General features: G+C 58.0%; 1 protein-coding gene and 1 long non-coding RNA gene across 3 annotated transcripts; both read left to right on the forward strand.

The window, feature by feature from the left end:
* Nucleotides 1-3,674: 3,674 nt before the first annotated feature.
* On the forward strand, nt 3,675-8,176 carry HAPLN3 (hyaluronan and proteoglycan link protein 3). The gene is made up of 5 exons (XM_036389685.1): nt 3,675-4,019; nt 5,533-5,679; nt 5,918-6,298; nt 7,367-7,669; nt 7,817-8,176. Exons 2-5 carry the CDS (start codon nt 5,553-5,555, stop codon nt 8,095-8,097), a joined length of 1,092 nt encoding a protein of 363 aa, XP_036245578.1. The 5' UTR covers nt 3,675-4,019; nt 5,533-5,552; the 3' UTR covers nt 8,098-8,176.
* Nucleotides 8,177-9,324: 1,148 nt separating this feature from the next.
* On the forward strand, nt 9,325-11,905 carry LOC118690949 (uncharacterized). Of its 2 annotated transcripts, none has more exons than XR_004980925.2 (2): nt 9,325-9,736; nt 10,482-11,905. It is a non-coding gene; the product is annotated as an uncharacterized LOC118690949 (long non-coding RNA). The 2 variants fall into 2 exon arrangements; XR_004980924.2 differs by lacking the exon at nt 9,325-9,736 and adding an exon at nt 9,745-10,398.
* The last annotated feature ends 910 nt before the right edge of the window (nt 11,906-12,815 follow it).

Below are 12,815 nucleotides of genomic sequence, written 5' to 3' on the forward strand. Positions count from 1 at the left end.
CCCAAAGCCCACCTGGGCTGGTGATCCTCCAGGATTCCCTCTGAGCCCCTTGACTCCTCCACCCTGGGGGGTGCCAGCTGCTGTGCTGGCCCTGCACCTCTCCTGCCTTCACAGATCCTCCAAGCTCCCTTCCCTGCCTGAAAAACAGGGTATCTCAGGGCTTTGTGTGCATCTTTCCCACCGTCTCCACCCTGTCACAGCTGCTGGAGACTGCTCACAGCTGTCCAGGCGTGGCGGGATGGGACTTGGGGAGGGGAAGCCTCTATCAGCACCCACACCCTGTGTCTCCTCCTTTGGCTTTGATCCTGGAGTAAATCCCCCAGCTTGGAGCTAGATCGGCTCTTACACTCAAGCATGCCTCCAGGGCTGGAGGGAGCTGTGAATTTTGCAAGAGCTGCCTGTGGGGATGTTCCAAACAGAGCCTTCTTGGGAAGGGCTGGGACATGGATGCTGCTGGAGCAGGATCTGCCTGCACTGAGGGTGTGATCCCATGTAGGGAACATTGTGGTGAACAGGACAGAGGAGCTTTGCTCATGTCCAGAATCTGCCACACTGGGAGGGGACCCCTGAAATTGGCATGAATAGCCAAGTGTCATCCATGTCTTACCACAGCTCTCTGTCCCTGCAGCTCTGGACAATCTTCCTGCACCTTCCTGTGGCCACAAGTGCCTTGCTCAGCCAGGCATCTCCGCCTTGGCCTTGCCTATGGGAGGTGGGCTCTTGCCTTGTCCTGGGAGTGCCAGCCGTGGGCATCAGAGGAGCTGGGGATCTGCTTGTGAAGACTGGGCTGAATTCATTGTGGCTGTGGCTGCAGCTGCTTGGTGACAAATAGCAGCCACAGATAGAGACAGGGACAGGGGGGACAGTCTGCCCAGTTCACCTCCAGACATGCCACCCTTATCATCGGGAAGCTGAGGCAGAGATAAGAGCAGTTCGCTTTGAGTCCAGCCGAGACAGCTGTGAGCCAGGGATATGGCAGGGGCTCCACGAGGAGGGTGACAGGAGCAGATGCTGCACACCAGAGTGGGGGATGCATCCTCAGCCCCCCACTGCTGCTCCCCCTGCCTATTGCTACCCCCCAAGCAAGCCCCTCTGATGGATTCTGAGCTGCTTCCCAGCCTCGTGGCATTTCCTTCATCCCCTGGAGTTGCAGGATGGGGGGATTGGGAGAGCCAGAGTGCCCTCCCTGCCATGCACAGCCCCTCAGGGCTTGTCCCGGTGCCTTGGATGCTCTTCCCGGACGTGGCTGGGTTGCTGGGACAGCAGGAAGGCCGGGATGGCCAGCAGGCTGTGGCACCCTGCTGACTGCTGCCAGCTGCTGGCAGCTGGTTCCTCAGGAAGCAGCCGTCGGGGAGAGCATCCTCTCACCACCACCCGGAAAGCCCAGCACAGATCACAAATCCTCCTCCTTCCCACCAGGAATGTGAGTGTTCCTGCTGGAATCATCCTGTGCAAGCAGCATTTCATGGACAAATCTCTGCTGAGGCCACAGCAGAGCTGTCAGGTGTTGGCTTTGAGGTGGGGAAGATGGGGATGACACTTTTATGGCTCCCATTCAGCCAAATGCTCAGCCAGCCCTAGACACGTGCCCCAAACATGTGCTCCCAGGTCAGAGCTTCCCTGACCCTGTACGGCTTTGCTCAACCTGAAACCTGTGGTCACACCCAGGTACATTTCTGGGAATAGAAAACAAAAAGACAGTGAGAAGTGAGAAGGAATGAAGGAGATCCCTTCTTCTTCAGGGTCTGCTGGTGGCCAGATCCTTCCTCATGCCTCTGCTCCCTAGAAGGAGATGGAGAAATCACTGCCCACGTCCAGAAAAGAGTGGCCCAAGGTGAGGCAGGAGCTGGTGCTGGGAAGAGGTGCCAGAAAGCATCCCTGTCCCCTTCTCTGCTGCTGCTCCCCTGCTCAGGCTGCTGGCAGGTGCTGTGGTGCAGGCAGTGCAGGACACTGTGGGGCTTGTTCCTCGGTTCTGGAACAATGGGACAGCCATGCCAGGGAGCAGCGTGCCCCAACAGGGCTGTCTGTTTCCTGCACAGCCCGAGGGTGGAGGGAACCATCCCAACTGCTGGATCACTAGAACAACTTGGGCAAGCAGCTACAGCGGGGCACTGACAGCCAGGATGCAGCTGGGACACCATCCCACCACCTCCTCCGGCCAAGCGGCAGGTCTGGGGGTTAGCAGCGACCCTCGGCCAGGATGCAGGCAGTGCAGTGGCCCCATGCCGGAAGGTGTAATTGTGCCTGCATTGCGGGCTGCGGGTCAGGCTGCTCCGGGCAGGTGAGCAGGCGGCGCGCCCGGCCGTCACACTCCCGCGGCCGGGGCAGCCCGGCTCCGCCGCGTCCCGCCTCGGCCAGGGCTGCCAGGGCCAGGGGTGTGCAGGGAAAAAGGAGAACAAGGAAGAGCAGTGCCTCCAGACCCCGGGAAAAAGAGAACAAGGAAAAGCAGTGCCTCCAGACCCTGGATCCCGCAGCCATCCCTGGTCAGGGAGCGCTGGCAGGGCTGGGGGTGTGCAGGCACAAAGAAAACAAGGAAGAACCCCCAGACCCTGGGTCCCGCAGCCATCCCTGGTCGGGCAGGGCTGGCAGGGCTAGGGGTGTGCAGGGAAAAAGGAGAACAAGGAAGAGCAGTGCCTGCAGACCCCGGGAAAAAGAGAACAAGGAAAAGCAGTGCCTGCAGACTCTGGGTCCCGCAGCCATCCCTGGTCAGGGAGCGCTGGCAGGGCTGGGGGTGTGCAGGGAAAAAGGAGAACAAGGAAGAGCAGTGCCTGCAGACCCCGGGAAAAAGAGAACAAGGAAAAGCAGTGCCTGCAGACTCTGGGTCCCGCAGCCACCTCTGGTGGGGGCTTCCCACGGGGCAGCTGTGGTGCCGGCGCTGGCGGCAGATAACGCCGTTTCCTTGCTGGCTGCTCGCTATCAGCGTGGCGGCGGCGGGCAGGCAGCATCGCTCCCCGAGCGCTCCGGGCTGGGCTCCCGGCCCCCTTCGCCCCGCAGCCAGCCTCGGGCCGTTTGTTTTTACACGGGTTGTTTTCTTTCCGGCTTGAAGCCATCCTGCACGGCGGCAAGAGCTGGACCGGGGGCCCCGCGCCTCATTTCCTCGCCGTAAAACAACAAAGTGGGGGGTGAAGCGGCTCGCTGGACTGGGACAGCGGGTCGATGGGTCAGGGCACACGCTGCATCGTGGTTCCTCTGTTTGTCCCTTCTGTCTATCCCCTGACCGGCATCCCCTGGCGGTGCGGCCGCCGTGCTGCCCTTCCTGAGGACTCCATCCTCCTATCTGCCTGCCTGCCTGTGTGCCAGTGGGAGCTGGCATGGAGGGCATCGCCCAAGTTTAGGGATGATACCCCCACAGATGGGCGCTACTGGGCACCCCAGAGTTTTTGCCCTGGTTTCTGTACCTCTGCTTTGTCCCCACAGCATCAAGCAGACCCTGAAGAGGCTGAACCCCGCAGCTCAGCTGTCTCTCCTGAATTCCAGAGCAGGCAGGCACTGAGCACAGATCACTCCGTGCCACAGCCCACCTGTCCTGAGCTGCTTGTGCCTGCTCCTGCCACATGTGTGTGGGACACCTCCTTTGTCTGGAGACTGTGGTCAGTCCCCTCCAGTGGGATGTGGGACAAGGGATGTCTCTTCTTCCCTGGCACTGTGGCTTCACCGGGGCTTTGCTTGGGACACCACAGGATCCCACTAGCCCCAACAGAGAACATTTGTCCCCATTGCTGCCCCTTCCACGTCGGGGGTAGTGCAGGCAGCTGGCACACCACAGAGAAGGTGTGTGGGCACCATGTGGGCAGTGTGAGGACGCACGGTGAGGCCATCACCCAGGCATGGTGGGCAGGCGGGGGCCGGGGGCACCCACCCCAGCTCCGGGCTGCGAGCAGGGGGTTGGGAAAGGCGTGTGTTTCCCTTTAAGAGGCAGGCCCTGGAGCTGCTTCCTCTCAGCCTTGCAAGAGCCCTAAACACAGTGCATCAGCCTGCAGCCTGCCTGCACGCCTGCCCGCAGCCTGCCCGCAACCAGCGTGAGTAGGGCTTGGCCCCAGTGCCGGGACTGGGGAGGGCTGGCACCGCGGGGCGATGGGCACCCTGCTTGCCGCGAAGGGCAGGGGGGGCTGGCATTGCCATGGAGGGAGCCGGGCATCACTGCTGTGGGTGCCAGGCATCGCCGTGCTGGGTGCTGCAGCACGATGCTCACAGCTGGGAACGTGGGGCGCGCTGCACATCACTGCAGCGCTGGGTTCCGGGGGGGTCACCCGGCACTGGGGTGCAGGGGGAGCGGGGCTGGTGCCCTGCACAGCGAGGCGTGAAGCTGCCGAGCCTCGAGCCCACCGTGTGTCGCGTGGGCAGCACGTGTCCCCGCGGTGTCCCCAGGCTCCGGGGCCAGCAGCGCCGCCGCTGCCGCGCCAGCTCCCGGGGCTGCGCCGGCACCCTGCGCCCCCGGGCACCGGCGCTGCCGGCCACAGTGCGTGGTGGCAAAGTGCGGCTGCACCCCACGGTGAGCAGAGGCACCGGCTGCAGGGGAGAGCCTGGGATTGAGCAAGCTGCGGTGGGAGCAGCTGGTTTCACGCTCGGAGCCTGCAGAGCACCACTGTACCCGGTATTGGACCCTTCCGGCTTGAGCATCTGCTCTCCCACGGCCCCCTGGCCCGGGGTATGTTTGCAGGCACTCGTGAGCCTTGTCTAAGGGCACGGATGTCAGACCCCACCCTGGTCTGGGAAGGGGTCTGCCGGAGGCTTGCCGGGTGCCGGGCCCCCTCTGCCGGCTCCGGGAATGCTCACAAGTAGCCAATTCTGCTGGTAGCACCTCGGGTGAGCCCCGGGCAGGGCACTCTTGAGTGTCCTGGCGCCCAGAGCTCGGGACAGTGCACATTTCTGGTGTCGTGGTGTAGCCAGGCTGCCCCCCACCCATGGGACGTGCTTTGGCAGCCAAATGTGTCGCATGGGTCGGTGCCAGGCATGTCTATGATGCAGAGGGGCAGCCCTGGGTTGGAACAGGGGGTCCTTGGCCAGGACAGTGAGTCCTGCTGGGCTTTGTCCTGAGCTGGGGCAGTGGAGGCAGCCCGAGCTCTCTCCCCCACTCCTTGGTCGGGCTGCACGCTCGGCTGCCTCTGTAAACCGAGCTGGCTGCTTTACAGTGGGGCTCAGCCACTTCTCTCCCCCTGCACCCCTACGTGACCTTTTCCCAGTGCTCCCTGTCCAAAGGACACCCTGGGATCCCATTCCTCCAGCTGCCCCATCCCCGACTTGTTCTGGGGCCAGGTGCTCCCCTCAATGGGCACCCCCACAATGGGCAGGGAATGTGGAGGTGTGCAGTGTGGGCCAGGTGGGAGGATGAGGATGGAAGGGACTGGGAGGAAGGCGGGTCTGGGGGCACGGCTCAGGTTGCCTGCACTCTCCCCTGCGGGCAGGCAAGCTGCTCTGCTGGCTCTTGCCACCCTCTCCTTGCACCCCTGGTATGGTTAGCATCACTGCCAGGCAGTGCTGCCTTTCTCCTGTTTATTTGGGGGTGTCACAGCAGTCCTTTCCCCTCTGCAGCCCGGGTTTGCTTCCCAGCCATGCTGCTGCTCCCACTGCTCCTGAAGGCCACCCTGCTGCACCTGGCCAGTGGCTCCTACCACCCCTTCCACAACGGCTTCTACTACAACCACATCATGAATGACAATAGCGACGAGCAGGACAAAGGTATATGGGGGACAATGGGGGCTGGCAGGTTGTCACAGGAGGCTGAAGTGCCCCCTGCCCCTGGGTGGGGTGGAAACCCATCACTTGGTGGGATGTGGGGCCCAGAGGAGCAGGTGGGAATGCTTCAGGGATACTTGGGGGATGCTCATGGTAGAAGAGGTGGTGGCTGGAGGGAAGATTTGGGGATGCCCAGCCCTGGATCCTGGCATGCATATCACACCTTCCTTCTTCCCCCCAGTGGATTATTTTAGTGGATCCAGGCTAGTGGTGGAAGCCTCCAGAGACCCTGTCTACAGTTACAATGGTGCCAACGTCACCCTGCCCTGCCGCTACCGCTACGAGCCTGACCTGGGACCTAAGCGCAAAATCCGCATCAAGTGGTCCAAGCTGCGGGACGACTACACCAAAGAGCAGGATGTGATGGTGGCCATTGGCAAGACCTACGTGGCCTTTGGGGACTTCAAGGGCCGTGCCCACATGCGCCAGGCCGGTGAGGCCAGCTGGCACGAGGCCTCGCTGGTCATCAGTGACGTGCGCTTGAAGGACGATGGCAAATTCCGCTGCGAGGTCATCGATGGGCTGGAGGATGAGAGCGATGTTGTGGACCTCCGGCTGCAAGGTGGGGGCATGCTGGGGATCACACCACCCTCTGTGCCAAGCCAGTCAGCCTGGCCTTCCTGTGGTACCTTCTCCTTTGGGGATGCAGCAAGGCAGGGGGCTGGGGAGCTTGATCATGGCAGAAAAGGGCTGGGATGCTTTTGGCTTGGGGCTGTGTGGCTCTGGCTTCAGGAGTGAGTGAGCCCAGAGCTGTCTGCTCAGCTGGGACACCAAGGGTGCTGTTGGAGTCAGAGTTGGGAGTGACCCCACGGCTGCAGCAGTTCCTGCCTTTTCCCACCCATTTTCCCACTGTGCTGCATTACATGGAGCTGTCCCCTCCCCTCCCAGCTCTGGATATCCCAATGCATCTTGTACTGATCCTTGGTGACTGCTCCAGCCTCTCTTGCTCATTTGTCATGAGGGACCTGACTCAGCCCTGACATTGCTTTGGAGCTCAGAGCTGTGGAAATGTCCCCTTTCTTGTCCCTGCCCCACCCCCTTGGTCCCTGGCCCTGCGTCCCACAGTGACTCGTCCCTACCAGTCCTTGTGACTGTGTCCAAAGTGGTGATGCCCCTGGTTCTGTTGTCCATCCATCCCCACGGCATCCCCGTGCTGGTGGTCCATGTGCCCCCTGGGATCATGGGGATGCTCCCCCTTGTATGCCTGTTCCTGAAGCCTGTGCATCTCCATGACAATGATCTCTCCATCCCCACAGGGGTGGTCCATGCCTCCCTGGGACCACTGTCTGTGCGTTCCCAGGACCGTGGTGGTGGTCCCTGCATCCCCATTATAGTCTGTGCATCCCTGTATATGCAGGTGCTGTCCCCGTGAGGGGGTCCTTGTGTCCCCAGGACCGAGCCCGTGTGTCCCTGTGCCACCAGATGTCGCTGGCAACTCGCTGCTGGCGCCTGCATGTCCAGAGCGGTCCCATCCCTGCATGCCTGAGCCTTGTCTCCGCCACACGGAGGTGGTCCCTGTCCCAGAGCCTGAATTTGACGTGTCTCGGGGACCCCTGTGGCTCCTGCTGGGGCTGGGCTCGGGTTGGGTGGGCTGCCCGCGGAGCCAGCTGAGTGTCCCATCTGCCTCCAGGCATCGTGTTCCCCTACCAGCCTCCCCGTGGGCAGTACAGGCTCAATTTCCACGAAGCCGAGCAAGCGTGCCAGGACCAAGGTGCCATCCTTGCCAACTTTAACCAGCTCTTCCAGGCGTGGAGCGAGGGGCTGGACTGGTGCAACGCGGGCTGGCTGGCCGATGGCACGGTGCAGTACCCCATCCGCCTGCCCCGCAAGCCCTGCGGGGGCGTGCACCTCGCCCCGGGCATCCGCAGCTACGGCCCGCGGCACCGCCACCTGCACCGCTTCGATGCCTTCTGCTTCTCCTCCGCCCTCAAAGGTGCGTTCTGGGCCAGGGGTGGGGCTGGGATGCTCGGAAGGTGCTGTGTGTCCCTCCCTGTTAGGGCCTGGGTGGGGTTGTTGCAGGCATTCCAGATGGGGATGCTCGGGATGATGCTCCCCTCTCACGCTCCGCTCTCCCTCCTAGGAGAGGTTTTCTACCTGGACCGCCCGGCTGGGATGACGCTGGAGGAGGCCAAGCAGAGCTGCCAGGATGCAGGGGCCGAGATCGCCCGGGTGGGGCAGCTCTACTCCGCCTGGAAGTTGGCGGGGCTGGACCGCTGCAATGCCGGCTGGCTGGCAGATGGCAGTGTCCGCTACCCCATTGTCACACCCCGGGCCAACTGCGGCCCTGCGGAGCCTGGTGTGCGCAGCTTCGGCTTCCCCAGAAAGGGCAGGTTTGGAGTCTTCTGCTACAGAGAGAGATAAGGAGCCGGGAGGGATCCTTCTTGGATGAAGGACGTTTCCATCCTGCCAGCGCCCAGTGTTGGGCATTTCCAAGGGCTGTTCTGGGGGTGACTGGGGGGAGGTGGGGTGGGGGGAGGTTTCTTTTTATTTTGTTTTGTTTTGTTTTCTTTATATTTTCCACATCTTGCTCAGCAGCTGGCACTTGCAGCTGCTTGGGGTGGCTGCCAGCTGGGCAGCGTGGGACAGTCCCTGTCGTGGGATGTGTGCAAGGATGATCCCCATGGGCCACTGCTGCCACCCCACTTGGCTGTGCCACCCCATGGGTGGTGGCCCCTTCCTGCAGTGCCAGGTTGTCACTGACACCCACCTGCCCTTCCAGGCTGGTCCTGCCTCCCAGTTCATGAGTCAAGGCCATGAGGGAGAGAGGCAAGGCTGGATTTGACCAGGGCAAAGAGCAGGTATCTCCATTGCATCCTGGCCCCTCTTCCAGCCCCATCCATGTCCTGCTGAAGGATGCCGTTGTGCCTGTCCCTGCTGGAGCACAAGTGCCTTATCTCTATGTGCCCCTTGCCTGAACTCCATTTGAAGTCTGGTGCCTTCTTCTCTGAGCATTGGCTATGAAAAGATGTGTTTTTCTGGACATCTTCTAATAAAATGGTGGAGAAAGCCCTGGAGTGACATGGCTGTGTCCCCATCTCTGTCCCAACACAAGAGAAAGGTTTACTGTGGAGGGACTAAAAGCTGCCAGAAAATTCACACGGAGGGGTAGGTGTAGAACACCAAAACCTGTCAAGTTTTTCGTTTTTATAGGTATTGGCAAAGAATTGGAATTTATCTCTAAAACCATCTGGAAAGAACGATTTGGAAAGAATCTATCCATTCTATTGTATACAGGAATGTTGGAAACTCTGACTAGAGATGCGTAGTCATTTTGAAACCAGTGTTATAACGTTTTTACCTAGGAATGAACCAATCAAGTGCCCTTAAGCCGTAGGAACAGCTGCTGGGGCCGAAGGGAATAAATACAAACGGCTCTCCTGCAGCTTCGGCCTCCGTTCCCTGCCTGCCCCGTAGCGCGTCCGGCCCGGGCCGGGCAGGGGGGCGGTGCTGCCACCTTGTGTGCACAGAGCGGCGCTGTGCACAGAGGGGAGCGGTGAAGCGCAGTGGGGACGGCAAAGGGGCGCGGCCGGGCTTGAGGGGCCGCCGTGCGGGGCGGTGCCTGGGAAGAACGACAGCGGCGGGGCCGCTTTGGGCGGGCGGCGGAGGCGCGGGGGGGACGGAGCTCCCGTTTCAAGATGGCGAAGCGCCCGCGTACCGGGAGCCTGCGTGAGCCGGGTCGGGCTCCGGCCGCACTCTGCAGGACTCCAGCAGAGGCGTCGCCGCCGCTCCCTGCCGCGGTTCCCCGGGCTCCGGTGCCGCTGACCCCGCCAACCGTTTTCTGCCGCCGGGAAAAGCAGCAGAAAATGGCGCTGAGAGCGCGGGATCGGCGTCGGGACCGGGTAGAGGCAGCCGGCAAGAGAAATGCCTGTGTGAGGAGCGGGGGGTGCTTAAGGGTACCGCAACAAAGAAGGCGGCTCGGCCGGGAGTGGCGTCTGCTAGTACCAAAGATTGCGCAGAGGAAATCCAGGAGAAATGGCTGCTGGCATCCTGGGCTTGCCAGGTAGGTTTTGTACTTGATTGCAAGGCAGTTTTCCTGTCTCTGCACGGGGTGGCACCTGCATCCCACTGGAAAGGGGAGAGAAATAATTCCCCTTCTTCCCTGGCCCAGCCCTGGAGTGGGAGCAGCTTGCCCTTATGCTGGAGTTCTCCTGCTCCTGCCCAGCATCCCTCTGGTACCCTCATGTGCTTCCCAAGCTCCCAGCACTGATGGATCTAAACAAGGAGAACAATCCCTGTTCCTTCTCTTCTCCATCCTTGATGTTCCTGGGCCCTGCATCTCCCTGGCTATTCCCTGTCTGACTCCTCATCTCCATCCCACTTTCTCCTGGTCACATCTGAGCCTGAGATGTGTTTAGCAGCAAATCCATTCCTTTAAAGGAAGCCCAGTGCAAAGAGCATCCAGCTCCAGGTAAGTCTTCCTGCATTTCATTTTTCTCTGTCCAGTTTTGGAGGGTTTCTCTCTGTGCTTTCCTGTGACCCAGATGTGTCCCTTCCTTTGTCCAGATCCAGTGCCAAAGGATTGAACAACTGATGAGTGGGGTCTGGGATGAGAATGGTTCTGCTAAAATTAGGGAAAGAATGCTAGAAGAAAAATGAGCTTTCTTGGAATGTCTGGAATAAAAGCACTGGGAAAGAGCACTTTTTTATGGCTAAAACTCCATGGTGAGCAATCCAAGCCAAAAGATTAAACGCAGGAGTCTTTGATTCTGCAGTGAGCTTAACTTCCCTTTTCTCCTCTCTTTCAGCACAGGGAGAACCACTGAACTCGTCCTGGCCTTGCCAAGAGCTTTGGTGTTTGAGCTGCCAAACCCAAACTGGTCCTGATGATGGAGGACTTAAGAAATTACTCAATCCAACTAAATGCTTTAAAAAGGGAGGTGGTTTGGTTATAAAAATATTTCTGCCTGAGACTGGGAAGAGTTAAACCCCCCAATTCTGCACAACAGCACAAGGATTTTTTAATTCTTTGTCTTTTTTTCCCTTCCTTTGAATAGGTTTGTTTGTTTCCCCTTGGAGACTACACACACAATAGGCAGATTTTTCAATTAAGCCATTTTCCCCCACTTTTAGTCTTCAATGGAGCCCAGGTGCCAATTGTTTGCTGCTTGGTTTCTGCCTTCCCTTCCCTGCCTACAGCTTAACCCCTTTCTCTCCTTCCTGCTTTTTGGCCATCACTGGTCATGCAGATGATGCTGATGCAGATGGCTGATGAATAATTATGAAACAGCTTGGGAATGGTCTGTGTCAGGTATCAGTAACATTAAAAAATGCAGTATATGGACCATCAACCAATGAATTAAGCAACAGGTGGATAGTAACCATCTTTCCTTTGAAGCCCTCTTCATAGCATATTTACTTATAAAGGGAAAGCATTTGGTTTTTATTTTAAAAAATACTACAAATCACCAACAGCCAGCTTAAGTGAGCATGGAATACTGACAAAGACATTGTAATGTTTTTTCTTTTAAATCCCTCACAACCCCATCACGTATTGGGGAGGCAGCTCAGCAAGTTTCAGCCCACAGCTGCCATCCTGTGCTCATGCAGAGCAACCTCTCCAGCTGTCCCAGCCTCAGGAAAGCACAGAAGAGGGCTTTACACAGATCAGGGATTAAGCTAGACCCAGGTTGGGCTCAGCTCAGTCACCGTGGCACTGTTAGAAGCCTTAAACCCTTTTTCTGTCAGATTGATTGTGGTTGCGGTGCAGCCACTGTGTTGCTGTCAATGTGCTCCCCTGCAGCCTAGCCTGACATGGTGAGCAGGGGCTTGGGGTTCTTCTGCCTCATGTGTTAAACATCAAACCAGAAGATAAAACAACAGCTAAAACCCCTGCCCTGCCATGTGCCTCACTCTGCACCACTGCTATGAGAGGAGGGTGAAAGACCCAGTCAGTTTTAGCTCTGTAAAGCAGCTACAGAGCAGTGATGAGTGCCTGAATCACATCTCCTGCAGCCATCAGGGGAGTGAGGGCAGGGAAAAGGGCAGAGAAAGGGAAATAAAAAAATAACAGAGCCACCAAGACTGGAGGATGCGAGGATGAATCCAAAACTATGCTCTCCAAGAGCTGAAAGAACACATTTCTTTAAACAAGACATCCAAACTGGAATGAGGGACTTGCACTCTTTCCAGATCTTCCCAGCAACATAACCCATTAAAAAAAAAAAAGTCATCTGTGGAAATGGGATGCTCCTTTAAGCCTTGCAGAGACTTTCTCCAGCACCACAAACCACCCTTCCTGTTGCTCTTCCTTCACCACTCAGGGCTGGGCCATGGAGACCTGCTTCTTGTGTGTGTGTGTATGTATTTCAGGTTTTTTTTTAAACCAAGAAAAAAAATCAATATAATATTTTAAAAAGAACCCCCAGAGCTTTGGGGAAAGTGGGCATAAATGTCAAACAAAACACAAAGAAAGACTGAGCTACTAAGGAATCAGAGCAGCAGTGGTGGGGTGGGAGGGAAGAAATATAGCAGAGAAATTTAACACCATTTAGGAGGTTTTATACACAATGTTTTCATTGCAAGCAGCATTTAGAAGTGACAATTCAGTGATTTATCATACCCCAGCACACTCCTTCCCTGTCAAAGTGATAGGCAGAACCAGCAGAGCAGCTCTGAACACACTGTTCACTACAAGGCACCACCAACAAACCCAGAACAGCTCCACTCTTGGCCAACCCTGTCCCCTTGGGCCTTCTGAGAAGCTGGCATTTAGCAGAAGGCCTTGCAGGGCAACAGTGTTTCAAATGTCAAAGGATTTAAAAATATACAAGGCTATGAAAGCTGATGGGACCTGAAAGAATTGAAGGAGAAGGTGTCTGAGCAGAGAATCTTTGGCCAGTGCAGCCAGATAACCCTCAGCTACCATTACTGGAGGATGTGGGAGTGAAGCCCAGCAGGAGATGCTGCAACATGAACTCCTGCCCCACACGAGAGGTTCCCAGGGACCAAAAACTCCGTGCAGAGCAGACAGGATCTGACCCCAACACCTGCCTTGGGCCACGCCCGCTCTTATATTTTCAGGAGCCACACAGAAATGTGGTGTATTTATGATCACTTCTCTCACCAGACCTGGTTGCAAT

Source organism: Molothrus ater, chromosome 13 (genome assembly GCF_012460135.2).
Source record: "Molothrus ater isolate BHLD 08-10-18 breed brown headed cowbird chromosome 13, BPBGC_Mater_1.1, whole genome shotgun sequence".
NCBI lineage: Eukaryota > Metazoa > Chordata > Aves > Passeriformes > Icteridae > Molothrus > Molothrus ater.